This window comes from Netta rufina (assembly GCF_964035555.1).
Source record: "Netta rufina genome assembly, chromosome: 1".
Taxonomy (NCBI): Eukaryota; Metazoa; Chordata; class Aves; order Anseriformes; family Anatidae; genus Netta; species Netta rufina.
The window spans coordinates 197,479,133-197,493,315 of NC_140123.1; the positions used below are offsets into that span (position 1 = coordinate 197,479,133).

The window sequence follows — 14,183 nt, forward strand, 5'->3', positions numbered from 1 at the left end:
TTGGACATAGAAATCAAACTACCCCAAATAAATTTGTAGCAGGACCTATCAGTCCAGGAATATTAGTCACATGGTGTATGCCTAATTCAGGAAACATTTGATGCACATTCTCCTCATAGAATAAAAACTTACATTGTGTTAAGTTACAGATTGCCAATTAAAATATAAAACATGGTTAAGACATGATAACACACGATAACACCAGCTATTCCCCATGGGTCCTGCAATACTCCCAGCCAATAGCAGGACCTCCGTTACCTTTCAATGATATTGAGACTGAGTGTTTCTATGCTGCTATCCAATTCACAACACACTTCAGGAGTTGTTTACAAGAATATATAAACATCAGTGATTATTATTTTCATATTTCCATGTTATAAACTTTGTTGTTGCTGTTGTTTTATTTTTAAATTGTGTACAAGGTTCTTCTTAAGAGCCCAGAGAGCTAATTTTACAGCTCAAGAGTTTTAGTGCCAGATTAAAGCAGTAAATGTGATATTCTCACACAGACACACAAATCCATTAACCTGATGCCATTAAATAATTTGATTCATTCTATACAAAGTAAGGAGTTTTTCTGTTTCAAAAAGAAAAAAAAAAAAGGAGAGATCACATGTAGTACTTGTAACATCTAATTCACAATTCTAAAATACCAGTGCCCACACTTATTATGGTGCACTATAAAATCCACAAAGACCGTATTTTCTGAAAATACCACTCTCCATATAATAAAAAAAAAAAAAAAAAAAAAAAAACACAGCAAAATGTAAGTCTTAAGCCTTTTCCATGTGTTTATTTATTTATTTATTTATTTATTTATTTTAACCAAACAGAAAAATAAAAAGTGGAAATTATAGACATAAATCAAAATCATAAAAGTTTCATGTTGCTTTGTAATGCCTGGGGTACGGGCAAAATAGAACTTTTGATATGATTGGTTTCAATCAATCACACTACAGGGGATGGCCACAGAGAATCCGGGACTTAGACCTTTGATTCAGCAAACAAACACCAACTTAAATTTAAGTCAATGGAGGCATTTGTACGATTAAATGAACACACACGATCAAGTATTTATAGGATCAAAGTTGTCAAATATGGTTTATAAGGGCAGTTTGTGTGTCACGGAAATAACTTAAGCAGCTTTTATATAACCGCTGTTTATTACTGTTTCTTGGCCAGAAAGTAGCTGAGCCTCTGGCAGGCAGCTGTGAGGGGGTTCATTATGATATGAACTGCACAAGTTTAGCTTAAGCTGCTCTGAAATCTGCTTGTCCTAAATCAGCATATCATGCTTAACCTAACTCAGAATATTGTGCTTAGCTGAAGCAGGATATTGTGCACTGAAAATAGATGCAGAACACCTTTGAGCCAGTACTATGGTCCAGAGATAGCTGTGCCCAGCAGCTTCAGTAGCTGCTTAAATTGCTCAAGTGACTACACCCTTGTCCTTCATGTTCCAGGTCATTATTAGATTAAAGACACAGTACTTAGTAATAATATCTTAATTTATACTTTGTCAAGAAAATTGTACTGCATGTAAAGTCTGAAATAAGTCACTCTCAGTCAAGGTTTTATCTTTGGACATGTAACATCCTGTATCTATCATCAAACATTCATCCCAAGTCCATCTCACCTACTTTTATCTGAGTGTTAAGTCAGGGCCTCTGGTTCAAGCTGACTATTATTGTCCTTCTGTACTCAGGGAACTCATAAGTACATGTCCAGGACAAGTGCAACAACAAAATGGAATCACCTCTTTCAGAAAATAAGTCCAGGAATAAGGAAATATGCTGCCAACTCTTTAGTCATACAAATCGTGGGAGGTTTGCCATTGTCTTTAGTAACAGTGAAATAAGTTCTCTGTTCTATTTCTGTAGTAAAAGTTTCCTATATTTAGTGGTTGAATTTAGGCACAAAGTACTGCTTTCACAGCTGTTGCTGGAGAACCACTCTTGACTGATTATTTTTAACTTCTAAATGTTAAGCATTTCATCTGAAAGAATTCAAGTATTTTAGAAATGAAGTAACACATTATATTATTTTAATGTTGCCCCACAGAAACATGCAGTCTCTCAATAAGGAATATTATGGCATCAATACACAACATAGGACTATTTACAGCCTCTTCCCGAACTACAAGAAATGCTCAACCTGTTAAATATTTTAACACCTCCTTAGTAGTGTGTTTACAAACAACTACTATCCCAGATGCTTGTGTAACCTGAAAATATGCAGAAGGATGTGGCCTTGCCTAAGATAAGCAGAGAAGAGAAAATAATGACTCACTGCATGTAAACACAGGCATATAAAAACAAAGCATTTTTGCAGCAACAATTTAACAGGATCTCTACGACAGCTTACATATTTCTGGGCTCCAAGACAACAAATATTTTCAAGCTTTGCATCATATCATTCTCAATCAACAGAGATGAAATATTTAATACATAAATGAATGGTTTTGTTTTCCATCACTCTTGTCTTTTACCACACATCCACAGGAAAGTACTTTGCCTGATCATAAATAAAGTGTTGCAGGAACTCATGGAATTAAGCAACACATGCTAGCCTTTAGCTTTCTGGATGAAAAATGACTTCAGTGATGACCCCAGTGAATAGTGCTATCTAGAATAATTCCCTTGCATTAAACAACCTGCTATTTTACTATTATTAAGTTTTAGTAACACTTCTGGAGGAAACTATCTGTTAAAAAAAAGAAACAAGGTATTGACCCTAAGGTATCTGGGGACTATTGTTTTCTTCAATCAGTTTAAAGCACTTTTCATTCATTTTGTACAATTTTCTTTCACCAGTGTCAGGAAGATCTAAATAAGAAAAGACCCCTGTGATGTTTATTACACATCAACAAATAAAAGATATATTTACAGTTGCATTCACCATTTTACTAGGCCTATTAAACAAAAGTGTTGTAAGGAAAAGACTATAAAGCAAACGTAGAAACAGTAAAAAACCCATTGTTTGAATTCCTACAGAAGCTTCAATTGCTTCACAGTATGAAGTCAGGAATCCTTTAGATAAAAATAAACACAGAATAGATACATTATCTATTGTGACATCTTCTTTCTGCCTTCCAAATACAGGTTCCTTGGTTTAAAAAAATATTTTGCAAATAATTTGCCAAAAAAAGCCATCATCATGCTGGAGGGATCCAGTCAAGAATCTTTTAAATTTGTAAGTAAATATACTTGGAGGGATTTAAAGAAATAGAAACAAAAGATAGAATTTGCATGCTGAACAGAAAGAATGAATTTCCTAAGACTTGAAAATCTTCAGTACTGATGAAGTAGAAATATTAGCAACATGATTACACAAAGATCATAAACATTATTTTACTCTTAGCTGCTGCTGCCAAATCACAGTTTAAAGAGGACTATATATCGCCTGTCATTAAATGCTTATAAATAATCAACATTTTCTGCTCAGGCCCAAGGAATACAAGAAGTGATTTTGTTTCTGGTTAACAGGCTTTGTTTGATTGGATTTATTTATTTTTCCCCAAGAATGAAGTTTCTGACCTTTTATTTCTTCTTTATTTTGGATAGATTTATAGGGATACTTTCAACTACATTTTCATTGGCCATGCAAAACACAAAACTTTCATTTCTATCATGCAACCTTGCAACCTTCCTTCACAGACTGGAAGGATATCCTTTGTGCCTAGGTTTGATACAAAAGCTCATTTCAAGCAATTCAATTAAGAAGGGTAATACAGTTTTAGAAACTATATGTTGCATGTCTATGACAAATTAGTCTTTGCCATTAGACTGTTCCTTTGTGCTGACTTTTTAACCTACAAAAGCGTTGAAAAATCCAATTTTGGTTCATTTCCTTGATACTGGAGATGTTACTGCTAGAAGTCAACCAGTGACAGGCATAGCGAGTTACACTCGCTATGACACCAAGTTTTATCATGGAAGACAACGGGCAAAGAGTATTGCTATTTCCTAGTACATTTCATTGATTTTGTACTAAACTGTGAAGTTTATAAGATAGAGAGACTATATATTGAGACAGGGTAACAAGACATGACAAAAACAACTACCAATTATCTGCTTTTACCTGAGTCTAATAAAAAGTAATTTAAAGATGAGATTCAACTTACTTTTTTTTTTTTTTTTTTTTTTTCTTTATATGAGTGATCCAAGTTTTGCAGCTATTGGCTACACACACTGTCTGTGTGTCATGCCAAGGCCACAGTGTTTGGCAGACATCACTCTGTTGACATCTTTGTGGTTATGTGCCTCCTGTACATACTTGCACAGAAACTGTAAATGGAACCTTTGACATACCATAGTATTCCAGAGCTCCTGCAAATTACAGGTAAAATAAGAATGAGAGCAGACTAGTAGAGAAACAAATATGCATTACTAACATGATATATTCTCCTAGAGCAGCATAGCTAAACAGTGTATCCAGATGCCTGATTGTAATGTGTTGCAGTTTACGAATCCTCTGAAAATGTCTAGCATCAAGAAACATGGACAAACTCGGAGAAAAAAACAGATAAATCTTTCCTTGTATTTGTAATGTTGTTTAAAAAAAATCTAAAACTATTTTTACTTAGTTGATTTTTGTAAGTGTGGAAATGATCACAAGGTAAGACTAGAAACTGAACACATAATAATACAGTCCTGCTTTATACTGTTTTGAAAATAAATTTTAAACCACTCTAAAAGTCTGCCAAAGGTATGCAGCACGGGCAAAAACTTATCGATTTATAGTTTCATCAAAACAGAAGATGCTTAAAAGAGAAACACAGTTATATCAACATTAAACTCAATTGGTTAACATGGTGAACTACCTCTTCCAAAATCAGAATTTGTAGCTTTAAGGAAGATCAGAAAAAACAAGATAAAGGGAAAATTGAGTTCGTCAGTTTGTATGAGATGACAGAAAAGAGGAAAAAATAGGTTAGTAACATTTGTATTTGAAACCATGAGAATAAATATTTTTATTTGCTTTAATCTATGTGTAAACTCAGTTTTTCAATCTGAATCTTGCAGTTTACAGTTTCCACTAACTTAAAGATGGAATTTATTTTAAAAACTACTCATATATTGTTTCTTCAAAACTTAACATTCTGGCTTCACAGGAGTTTGGAATTAAAACTAAACTACAGATTTTTATTTTTAATAATATAGTCTTTTAACTCTTATTTTTATTTAGCATTTTGTTTCATGTTCAGTCATGAATCCTTAATGGATTATTTAAATGACAAACATTAACTATACAACAGAAAGCATTTCAAATAGTATACTCAAGTTAAGAGGGTTTTATCTGTAAAACAAAGATTTTTATCTTTCTTGCTGTAGGCTATGAATTTCTTTAAGAGATTTTTTTTCTTCTAATTAATGTTGACTGCATGTTATAACTTCCTCATATTTGCCTAGCTTCATGAAGAAGACTAGGACAGCAGTTTTAATAATATTTAGTATTCCCATTGCACAGTTCTAGAATATTTATTGACCTAAAGTTTCTCAAAAAAAATGAAACAGATGCTTGATGCTCACCCTTGCACAGCATACTGTAAATCATACAAACATCATTAATCCTGCATTTATTTAAGTAAAATGTATTTATTTATTTATTTATTTAATTTTTATTAAGTAATTATCAGTACAATATATGATGAAGAGTTAAAAATAGAAGATGGTGTTATCACTTTGAAAGCAGGGAGGTAGCTTTGTGGAAGCAGCAGTACACAGGATATTTTGGGTTTGCAACTTCACATGACACTTAGTCCTTTAAAGCAAAACCAGGAAAATGATTCATGTTACGTAGCAAACAGTCTGCTTCTTGCATCCACAGCAGTAGTGCTTATCGCTTTCAAGTTCTGCTACGGTAATACTTACAGAAGACTTTGTCAACAAACTGCAGTTATGTAAGGAACTGGGATGAATTCTCTGCCAAAAAGAAATGCAGTCTTGGTGAACAAGTGCATCTAGGATTACTTGGAAGCATTCCCAAACTTGCTGCCAGTCACCTCTTGTGAATTGGATAAATAATAAACCTAAAGCTTGTGTAAAGAATCAGTTGTCTGACCAGTGGGAGGACTACAAAAGCTCTCTTCTCTACCCCACCAGTGATATCTGTATATCCTTCCCAAAGACGTTTCTGTATTGACATTGAATTCTATGTGGCCCTGAGGGTTTGGGTTAAAGGAGACTGTTTGTCACATACTTTTTTTCTAAACACTTTTAATATCAGTCCTTATACCCAAACACATTTTGTAGACCCAGAGCCATAATACAGGCCTTTAGTACCTCAACCCTCAGAATTACACTGTTCTTTAATTTACTATAAGAAACAAACAAACAAACAAAAAGATATGTTACATATATATATATACACAATTTATAAATACATCTATATGTGCATTCACATAATATAACTTCTACTTTATTTTGTACAGACTTCTCCACACTTCTCCACACAAGCATAGATCAGAAACCAAATCCTTATTTTGGTACAGTTTCAGGGTGATTTACATCTAGCATGAATTTTTCTTGCATTTGAACTTTTCTTGGTAGGAGAACTAATTTTTAATGATCATTCAAAACCAAACTTTTATTACAATGAAAGCTGTTAAAATAGAAAATATTTTCATGCATAAAACTTAATCAGTCACGATTCAGTTAGGATTATGTGGTTAGTCATTAATTAGCCATGATTTATGTGGCCAGGTGATTACTAATTGAAAATTCCATATGTGCATTAAGTATATTTACCTACTTCAGAATTCACAAATGACTGTCTAAAAATTACGTATGTTTTTGTTATTGACTGTAGTCATTAGTCCCTCCATAAGTTTTGCTGTCATCTAACTAGACTTCTGACACAGAAATATATTATGAAGATACCTAGTTATATGACTAGAATAACGAATAGCAAGACATTGCTACAATAACTACAACACCATTTACTGAAATCAAATTTGTTTTTGCGAGTAACTTTCTGATTAGAGAAACTAAATTATAATCAATAAAATTTGAAGAAATATCTTAGTATACTTTAAGTAAAATGAATTATAAATTATAATTATCAAGAAAGTTAAAGTAGGCATGATGAAAGTCCTGCAAATTGCAATGAAACATTTTTTCTACTGTAGCAGACCTCAGCATTCCTCAAAGATGATTAGCCAGACCTAACAGACCAAAATTCTTATGTATTGTCTTACATTACACATTCTGTGTATTAAAATCCGTATGTGAACACAGAGAATATCACTTTTCTTCCATGACACTTCAGTTCTCCCTTCCTCCATCATATGCTGCTGTTGTTTGAAATATTTATGTTTGGAGAATAAATTGCTTAAATCCAGATTCTTTCTTTCTAAATTCATTCTGAACCTTCTTCCTGCTGCAGCTTTGGTCCACTACAGCATGTAGCAAGCACTGTTTACAGCAAGCAAGAAGGAGATTTTTGGACTGGAAATGTTTAGATGTAGAGCTTAGGGATATGGTTTAGTGGGGACTGCTAGCGTTAGGTCAGAGGTTGGACTCAATGATCTTGAGGTCTCTTCCAACCTAGAAATTCTGTGATTCTGTGTGATTCTGTGAAATGCTACTTAACCATACCTTTTCCAGGCAAGAATAGTGTCCAGAGTATAGTTATACAACCTGAGATCAGGCAATGTCAAAATGCCTCAAGTTATTCAATAGCAATGCAAATGGGTAAAAAGGAAAGCAGATCCCTCAAGATCTGCAAATCTCTGTGCAGAACACACTATACCAGATCCCATTGCTGCAACAAAATTGTGCAGACTGCCACAGGGGCTCAACATCTCACTTTCATACTGTTACCTTTGCTCTTTAGCATATCCACAAGCCAGAAAAAAAAAGAAAAAAAAAAAAGAAAAAAAAAAGAAAAAAAAAGAAAAGAAAAGAAAAGAAAAGAAAAAAAACTGAAATGCACTGAAAACCATGTGTAAGGCTTGAATTATACAATTACATCCTTCATGGGCTCTTCAGGCCTACATGCTTCTAATGTAGTTCTACTAGGCTTATGTAAATATATCCCTCCTACCCTTTGGAAACCTAATCCATTTCAATCTGTAATGTAAATAGTTTCTTTTTAACATGCAGTGTGTGCTGATTTCACCTTAATTATATATATCCCATTGCGAGAACGCAAACTGTGGGATACTGGGAAAGAATTTAACCAGCAGCCAATAAAAAATAGGGGCTGAAGCTTGGCCTCCATTAACACCTCATTAGGCAGAGCCTGTACTGTACTTAAAATGAGCTAATGATTTTTAAATGTAGTTGTCAACCTACAACTTCATAATGTAGAAACTTTATTTCTCTGTAATATTGAGTGAGCAATAACACATTTTTGTCTGTACAAATCAACATGAAGATATTGGAGTACATTATTACCCCAAGCAAGATCTTCACTAGTCGTTAAGAAACACCAGACTTCAGCACGACCATACTGCTAATACCACAAATTATATTAATTGTAGTATAAATTTTCTGGTGAACAAAAATTGTTGGTTTGAGGAAAACATGAAGTCCTGGACTTGTATATAGTTCAACTTTCTAAGAATAAAGTTAAAATCATAAAACGACTATTAGGTGGTTATAGGATTAATGTAAAAGAATAACAAAATTCTCAGGTTTGAATTTAATATGAAGAAAGAGCATTCTCTATGATACTAAAAATCACCATTACAGTTTACATTAACCTGACAGGATGAACAGTAGTTCAAGAATGCAGGACTTTGATTAACTCCCACTGAAGCTGAGTAAATGGCCATAGAGTCAAACAAGGGTTGCACAATATATCCCTTAATTGGCAAGGGGATTGTGGTATTTCTATCCATGAGGTGACCCCTCTGAACAAGGGTTATGACCTGATCTTGTTGCAGTGGATTTGAAGGCATGTGTGTACTGCAGGTGAAGATTGGAAGGTTGGTTTATTGAGGGCAAAATGTTCTCAGTCACTGTCAGTTCCTTGCACTTTCACTGAACATCATTTTTATAAAGTAATAAATAACTAAATAAATAAATGGAAAGGAAATTTCTGAATTTATAAAATCTTAACATCTGCATTTGTAATTTATGGAAGACTTCTCTTGGCTTTTTTTTTTTTTTTTTTTTTTTTTTAAGTAACAAAATTTCAAAGTGGACTAGTTGCAAAAACTCCCCTGTTAAACTTATCAGTCAGCACTAGCTTAGCTTTCTGGAATCCCAATTAACTGTCAACATCCAGTTACAAAGGGAGGCAGTGAACAGGCATGTTTGCTTTCATGTTTCAGGGTCTTTGCAGTGAAAAATATAACTGAATTTTTGCCTATTCCACCCTCAAAATTTACACATATGGACTTCACTTTTCTGTATGAAAATGGCACCTCAGACAGGCTAGAGCAGTTTTGTAAAGAAGATGCATAACCACCACTTTGCAACTGCCCATGACTAGCTGGTACCCAAAGCAGCATCCCTTTGGAGTAAGTGCAATTAAGATGAGGGACCCTCCTGCTGTTCCTGTTTGATTAGTGAATACAGCAACATTTACTCATAGTCTTCATGCTTGGATGTTACATTCTTTTGGTTGGGAGAATTACAAGAGCTGTTTCCAGGGTGCAGGCAGGGATGCCATGTATAACCTTTGGCTTCGGATATGTAGTCAAACACTCACTCACTGCAATACAGCTTGTAAAATCAGTCGCATTTCATAAGTGTGAAAAATGTGGCAGGCTACTCTACAAGGTGAAATATAAGATGGTGATGTCTGTATTCATGGTAGAGAATTTGCTTGGGACAGGTATATCTGTGTCACTGGATCTGGGCAAACTGACATCAGCTAGGGGAGGTTTGGCCCTCATTGAGAAATGGATGTTTTAAAATCTCCTTGATATCAGAGTTATAATGCGTTATGTCCAAATTACTGGCTCCCTGCTGAAAATGGAAGTAGTATGCAATGAAATGTACACTGATTCCAACCAACGGAAAAACAATTACTACTACAAGTTAGCACAGAAGCAGTTAATAGTTGCAGAACTATAGTCGGGAGCTTGCCAAAACTGGCAGCTTGGACCAGAGCCTTGGACCAACAGAACAGTAGGTCTATTTGTCTCATTTACTCTGCTTTTCTCATCTCCTCAACCCCTTTACAAGTAAACAAATATCTATAATAACAATAGTCTTAGTAATCAACATTAATAGTTTTAATAAATCAACATTCAAATACACATTTTCAACAAAAAAGATGTGAGAGGGTTATATAATCATAATTTATCACTCATTCCTACTATACTTTGAAACCATTGGTTAAAAAATAAGTGATTTATATAGTAAAACAGATCATATAATTTATTTCATTGATAGCAATTAATTGTTTACTTACAAGAGAGCTTTTCATGACAAGTCTATATTTCTTTAAAATATATTTTACTGCCCTATAAAAGTGAAATCCATTTCTTAAAGCTTTCTAACAAGATATTCAGACCAATTACCCTATTCTGCTTCTTCCTTTATGATTGGTAATTTAGTTTGCTATATAAAACACAATTAAACCTTGTTTAGACTAAAGCTGTCTACACATGGAACTGTAGCTGATGCTAGATTTTAAATCTTAGCCATACTTAAAATAGGTATTCCAGTATATTTCACACTGATGTAGCTTAGTTATCACTTTCATAAGCACAGAAATGTACTTGAGTAAATTAGCATTCTCTCATTCCCAACAATGTCAGCAAAAAGGCATTTCCTTTTCATCTTTGCCCAAAAGGTAATATCAAAAACATTACTGATTCACCAATAACCAATTTATCTTGTGCACTTGCATTTTTCACCTTCACTGCAATAACTGCCTGTCATATATTTCTAAGTACATCATTTACAAGTGTATATACTGCTATGGAGAACTGAAATTGCATGGTTACGCACAGGTATTTATAGATATATGCAGGATTAAAACTGAATCATAAAGAAGAGTTTAAATCACATGCAATCCAAGACAGAACAAGGAGATACTTTGAAGGCACTAAGGAAGAAGGTTTTAGGCTTCAGGTAAACTGGAAGAAAAAAGAAAATAAAAAAAAAAAAAAAAAAAGGAAAAGAAAGAGATGCTTATAAGTATTATACACACATATGTAAAATAACATTTTACTTTGGGTAACAGTTAAAGTGCAAGCAGACTTACATTGGCAGTTAGTCATTTTAATTATAGTGTGATGACACTTGCTAGTTTAGAAAATGAATCATATGGTTGCACAGGAATTCAGTCTTTTTGCCTTAGCTATATTTGTGCAAAAATAGAATTCTAAAAGTAAAACAGACATTCAATTGCTTAAGGATTACTTGATGCATAAGAGTATATTTATTCAGCAATAATTTTGGGTTATCTTCTCCATGTTATTAGCAACCGGACATCCTTCTTAGAGCATGGAAGACAAGTCAGAATGACAAGCAAATCTAATACACTTTCAGGTAGGAAAATATTTAAATAGCCTAAAATCAGACACTGCAAGTGCCTCAAATCTCTCTGATTTTAGTAAACTCAATTACAGATACAATTTAGTACAGCATAATTTCCAGGATTTCTGAAGATAAATATTTTGCTCTGTTAAAGGACTACAGTTGAACCCTAGTGCAATACTTTCAGTGAAATCAATGAATTTACATTAACATAAATTCTTTAAAAACCTGACACATTGACCTACCTTTATGTGACAGACGTAACCTTGGCTGCCTCGTATCTGTTGCATGACATCTCATCGGTAACTCTAGTAACAAGCTACAAAACGCCAGTATTAAAATGTCCTGGGCAGATGCCATCCTGCCCAACATCGAATTCTTGTGTTCTTCGCTGAATTGCTGCTGTTTGTTTGTTTGTTTGTTTGTTTTTGTTTTAAGGCTCCAAGTTCCACTTCTACTTTCCCAGCGCTGTTAGATATCTCTCTTTGGTCAGTTTATGGGGTATCTGTATGGGAAATTCCACGTTCATCAAAAAAGCACACAGCCTCAGCTAGCCATTTGTCAAGCTGTGCAAATGTCATGTAAAAATATTCCCTCCCTGGGATAATTGTTTATAACGTGCGAGGACATTCCAAGGCGTTACTCTGCAGTGTTGTGTCTTGAGCTCTCTTTAGCAACTCTGCCCGTGGATTCAGGAAGAAGCTGTATTTTCAGTCCCTCCTGCAAGGCAATTCATTCAGAGAAGGACGGGGAAAAAAAAAAAAAGAAAAAAAAAAAAGCAAGCACCCTCCTCCTTGGTGCTCTTCAGAACTCAGCCCCTTGCTCTGACTTGCCAAACAGCCAGTTTTAATTCACCTTTCACCTTAGCTAATTAAAAACAAGAAGTGCCATTCCCTCCTGGAGTTGCAGGATCCACCCAGCGGGGAAGCCAGGCTGTCAGGCTGCTGTATTTACTGAGAAAGTTCAGGGAGGGTTGCAGCGATGTACAGAACTAGCTGCTTCTAGGAAGCATTTTAATTCACGTGCCATGCACTGAATCCACAATTGCTTCATGGTTTCACTCTGTAAAGCGTCAGTAGAAGGGTCAGAATTCTTCCTGTCCTTCCCTTCTGAAAAGTCATTTTGGCTTTTGTTCCCAGCTCAGTTTTAGAGGAGGATTAACCCTTGAATTAACTATTTATGTCCATTATCATTTAGAGTCATTAAGCAGCATGCTAGTAAGTAGTTCAGAACAAAAAGATAGAAGTTGTATATTTTATTTTATTTTTTTTTTTTTAAAGGTGGATTTTGTGTTTTGTGTTTTGTTTTTTTTTTTTGTTTGTTTGTTTCTTTTTTGTTTGTTTGTTTGTTTTGTTTTATTATTTTTTTCAAATCTAGTTCTGTGCAATGGCTTCTCCACCTTAATTTTTAACCATCTGAGTCAGGAATCCTAGGTGGTCTATACAAGTGAGTAAAATTACTTGTGGAACTGAATGTCTGTAGGATTGGGCAGCATTGGGGAAAAAAAATAATAAAAAAAAAAAGCTGTGACAACATGATAACATCAAATTTACAAATATCAGGTAGCTGCCTCTTACACTGAAACTACCAAATACCCGAAAACATAATCTCTTTTTCACGTCTTTGTAGTTAAACATCATTAAAAGTCACATCATTAGAAATATATCTGTGGCAAAAACTAAGTTCTTGTAAATAAAGATTATAGATTCATGTCTGTAATATGTTAATGAAGGATTACAATATTTTCTAGCATAAAATCATTTAGCACTTTGTGAGCTGTATTTTATTATTAACAATTGCACTACTTTAATGGGGCATTAATGTTATGTTAGGTCTTTATATTTCTCATTGTTTTATACAGAAAGAATCACAGAGAAAGAAAAATGAAAACTAATATATGAATTTGAAAATAATGCACTCAAACTAATTCTGTAGCCAAAAAAGATAATGATGTCTGGAGAGAAATATTTAATAAGAAATTTCTGGATGCCAGCAAACTGAAAACGATCTAGTACAATAAAATAGTGAAAATCTAATAATTGTAATGGCAGGATACATGGATGGGAGAAGACAGATCTGTTCAAGAAAAATGAAAGATACAAACTACTAAGATGGGAAAAAAAAAAAAAAATAAAAAGTAACTGGGGAAAAGACAGAACTAAATCAATGAGAGTGCCCAAGGACTCCTGGAGGCATTATAATCAGAAGTGGGGAAGAGGTCATGTCTACCTGTTAGTTCTCCAACAGCAGGTCATGTACACATACCTTGGCTAGCTTTAAATCAGTTGGAAACTGTGCCACAGTTAAACAAGAGGAGCAAGAACTGAGCAAGAGCTAAGTCACACAGTTCTTTGCTCTATTTCTTGCACACACATTGCAGGTTGTGTTAAATTGTATATTTATGTGCCAGCTGTAGAGCCAGCTGTCTGGCAGTAGCTCAGCATGTGTGCTTCAGACATTGTCTGTGGAGAAGACAATGCCTTTGCCTCCAAACACTGACCTCAGTACAAGCTAGTTTATCATCTATCTGATAGGGTTATTATCAGCACCTTTCTGTAGTGCTGTGGCATACCAGTGTGCTGCATTTGACCATTAGAAGCTGCTGTAAATGAACATGCTCTGGTGCCTGCTGAGGTCAGGGAAACCTCTCTGAAAATTGGATTTATGTCTTTGGATGTGATCCTGTTAGCTTTTGTAGAAATATTCACTTCTTTTTTATTTATTTTATCATATATATATTTT

General features: G+C 34.3%; 1 protein-coding gene across 1 annotated transcript in view; it reads right to left on the minus strand.

The window, feature by feature from the left end:
* The window catches only part of LOC311222194 (semaphorin-3E-like), a gene marked incomplete at its 3' end in the record, with an annotated part of 114,587 nt that extends 102,658 nt beyond the window's left edge, over window positions 1-11,929 (minus strand). The window contains exon 1 of the mRNA XM_084306359.1: window positions 11,687-11,929. Within this exon, the coding sequence (XP_084162485.1) occupies window positions 11,687-11,813 (127 nt within the window). The 5' untranslated portion in view covers window positions 11,814-11,929. The remainder of the gene's footprint in view (window positions 1-11,686) is intronic.
* Between the last annotated feature and the right edge of the window lie 2,254 nt (window positions 11,930-14,183).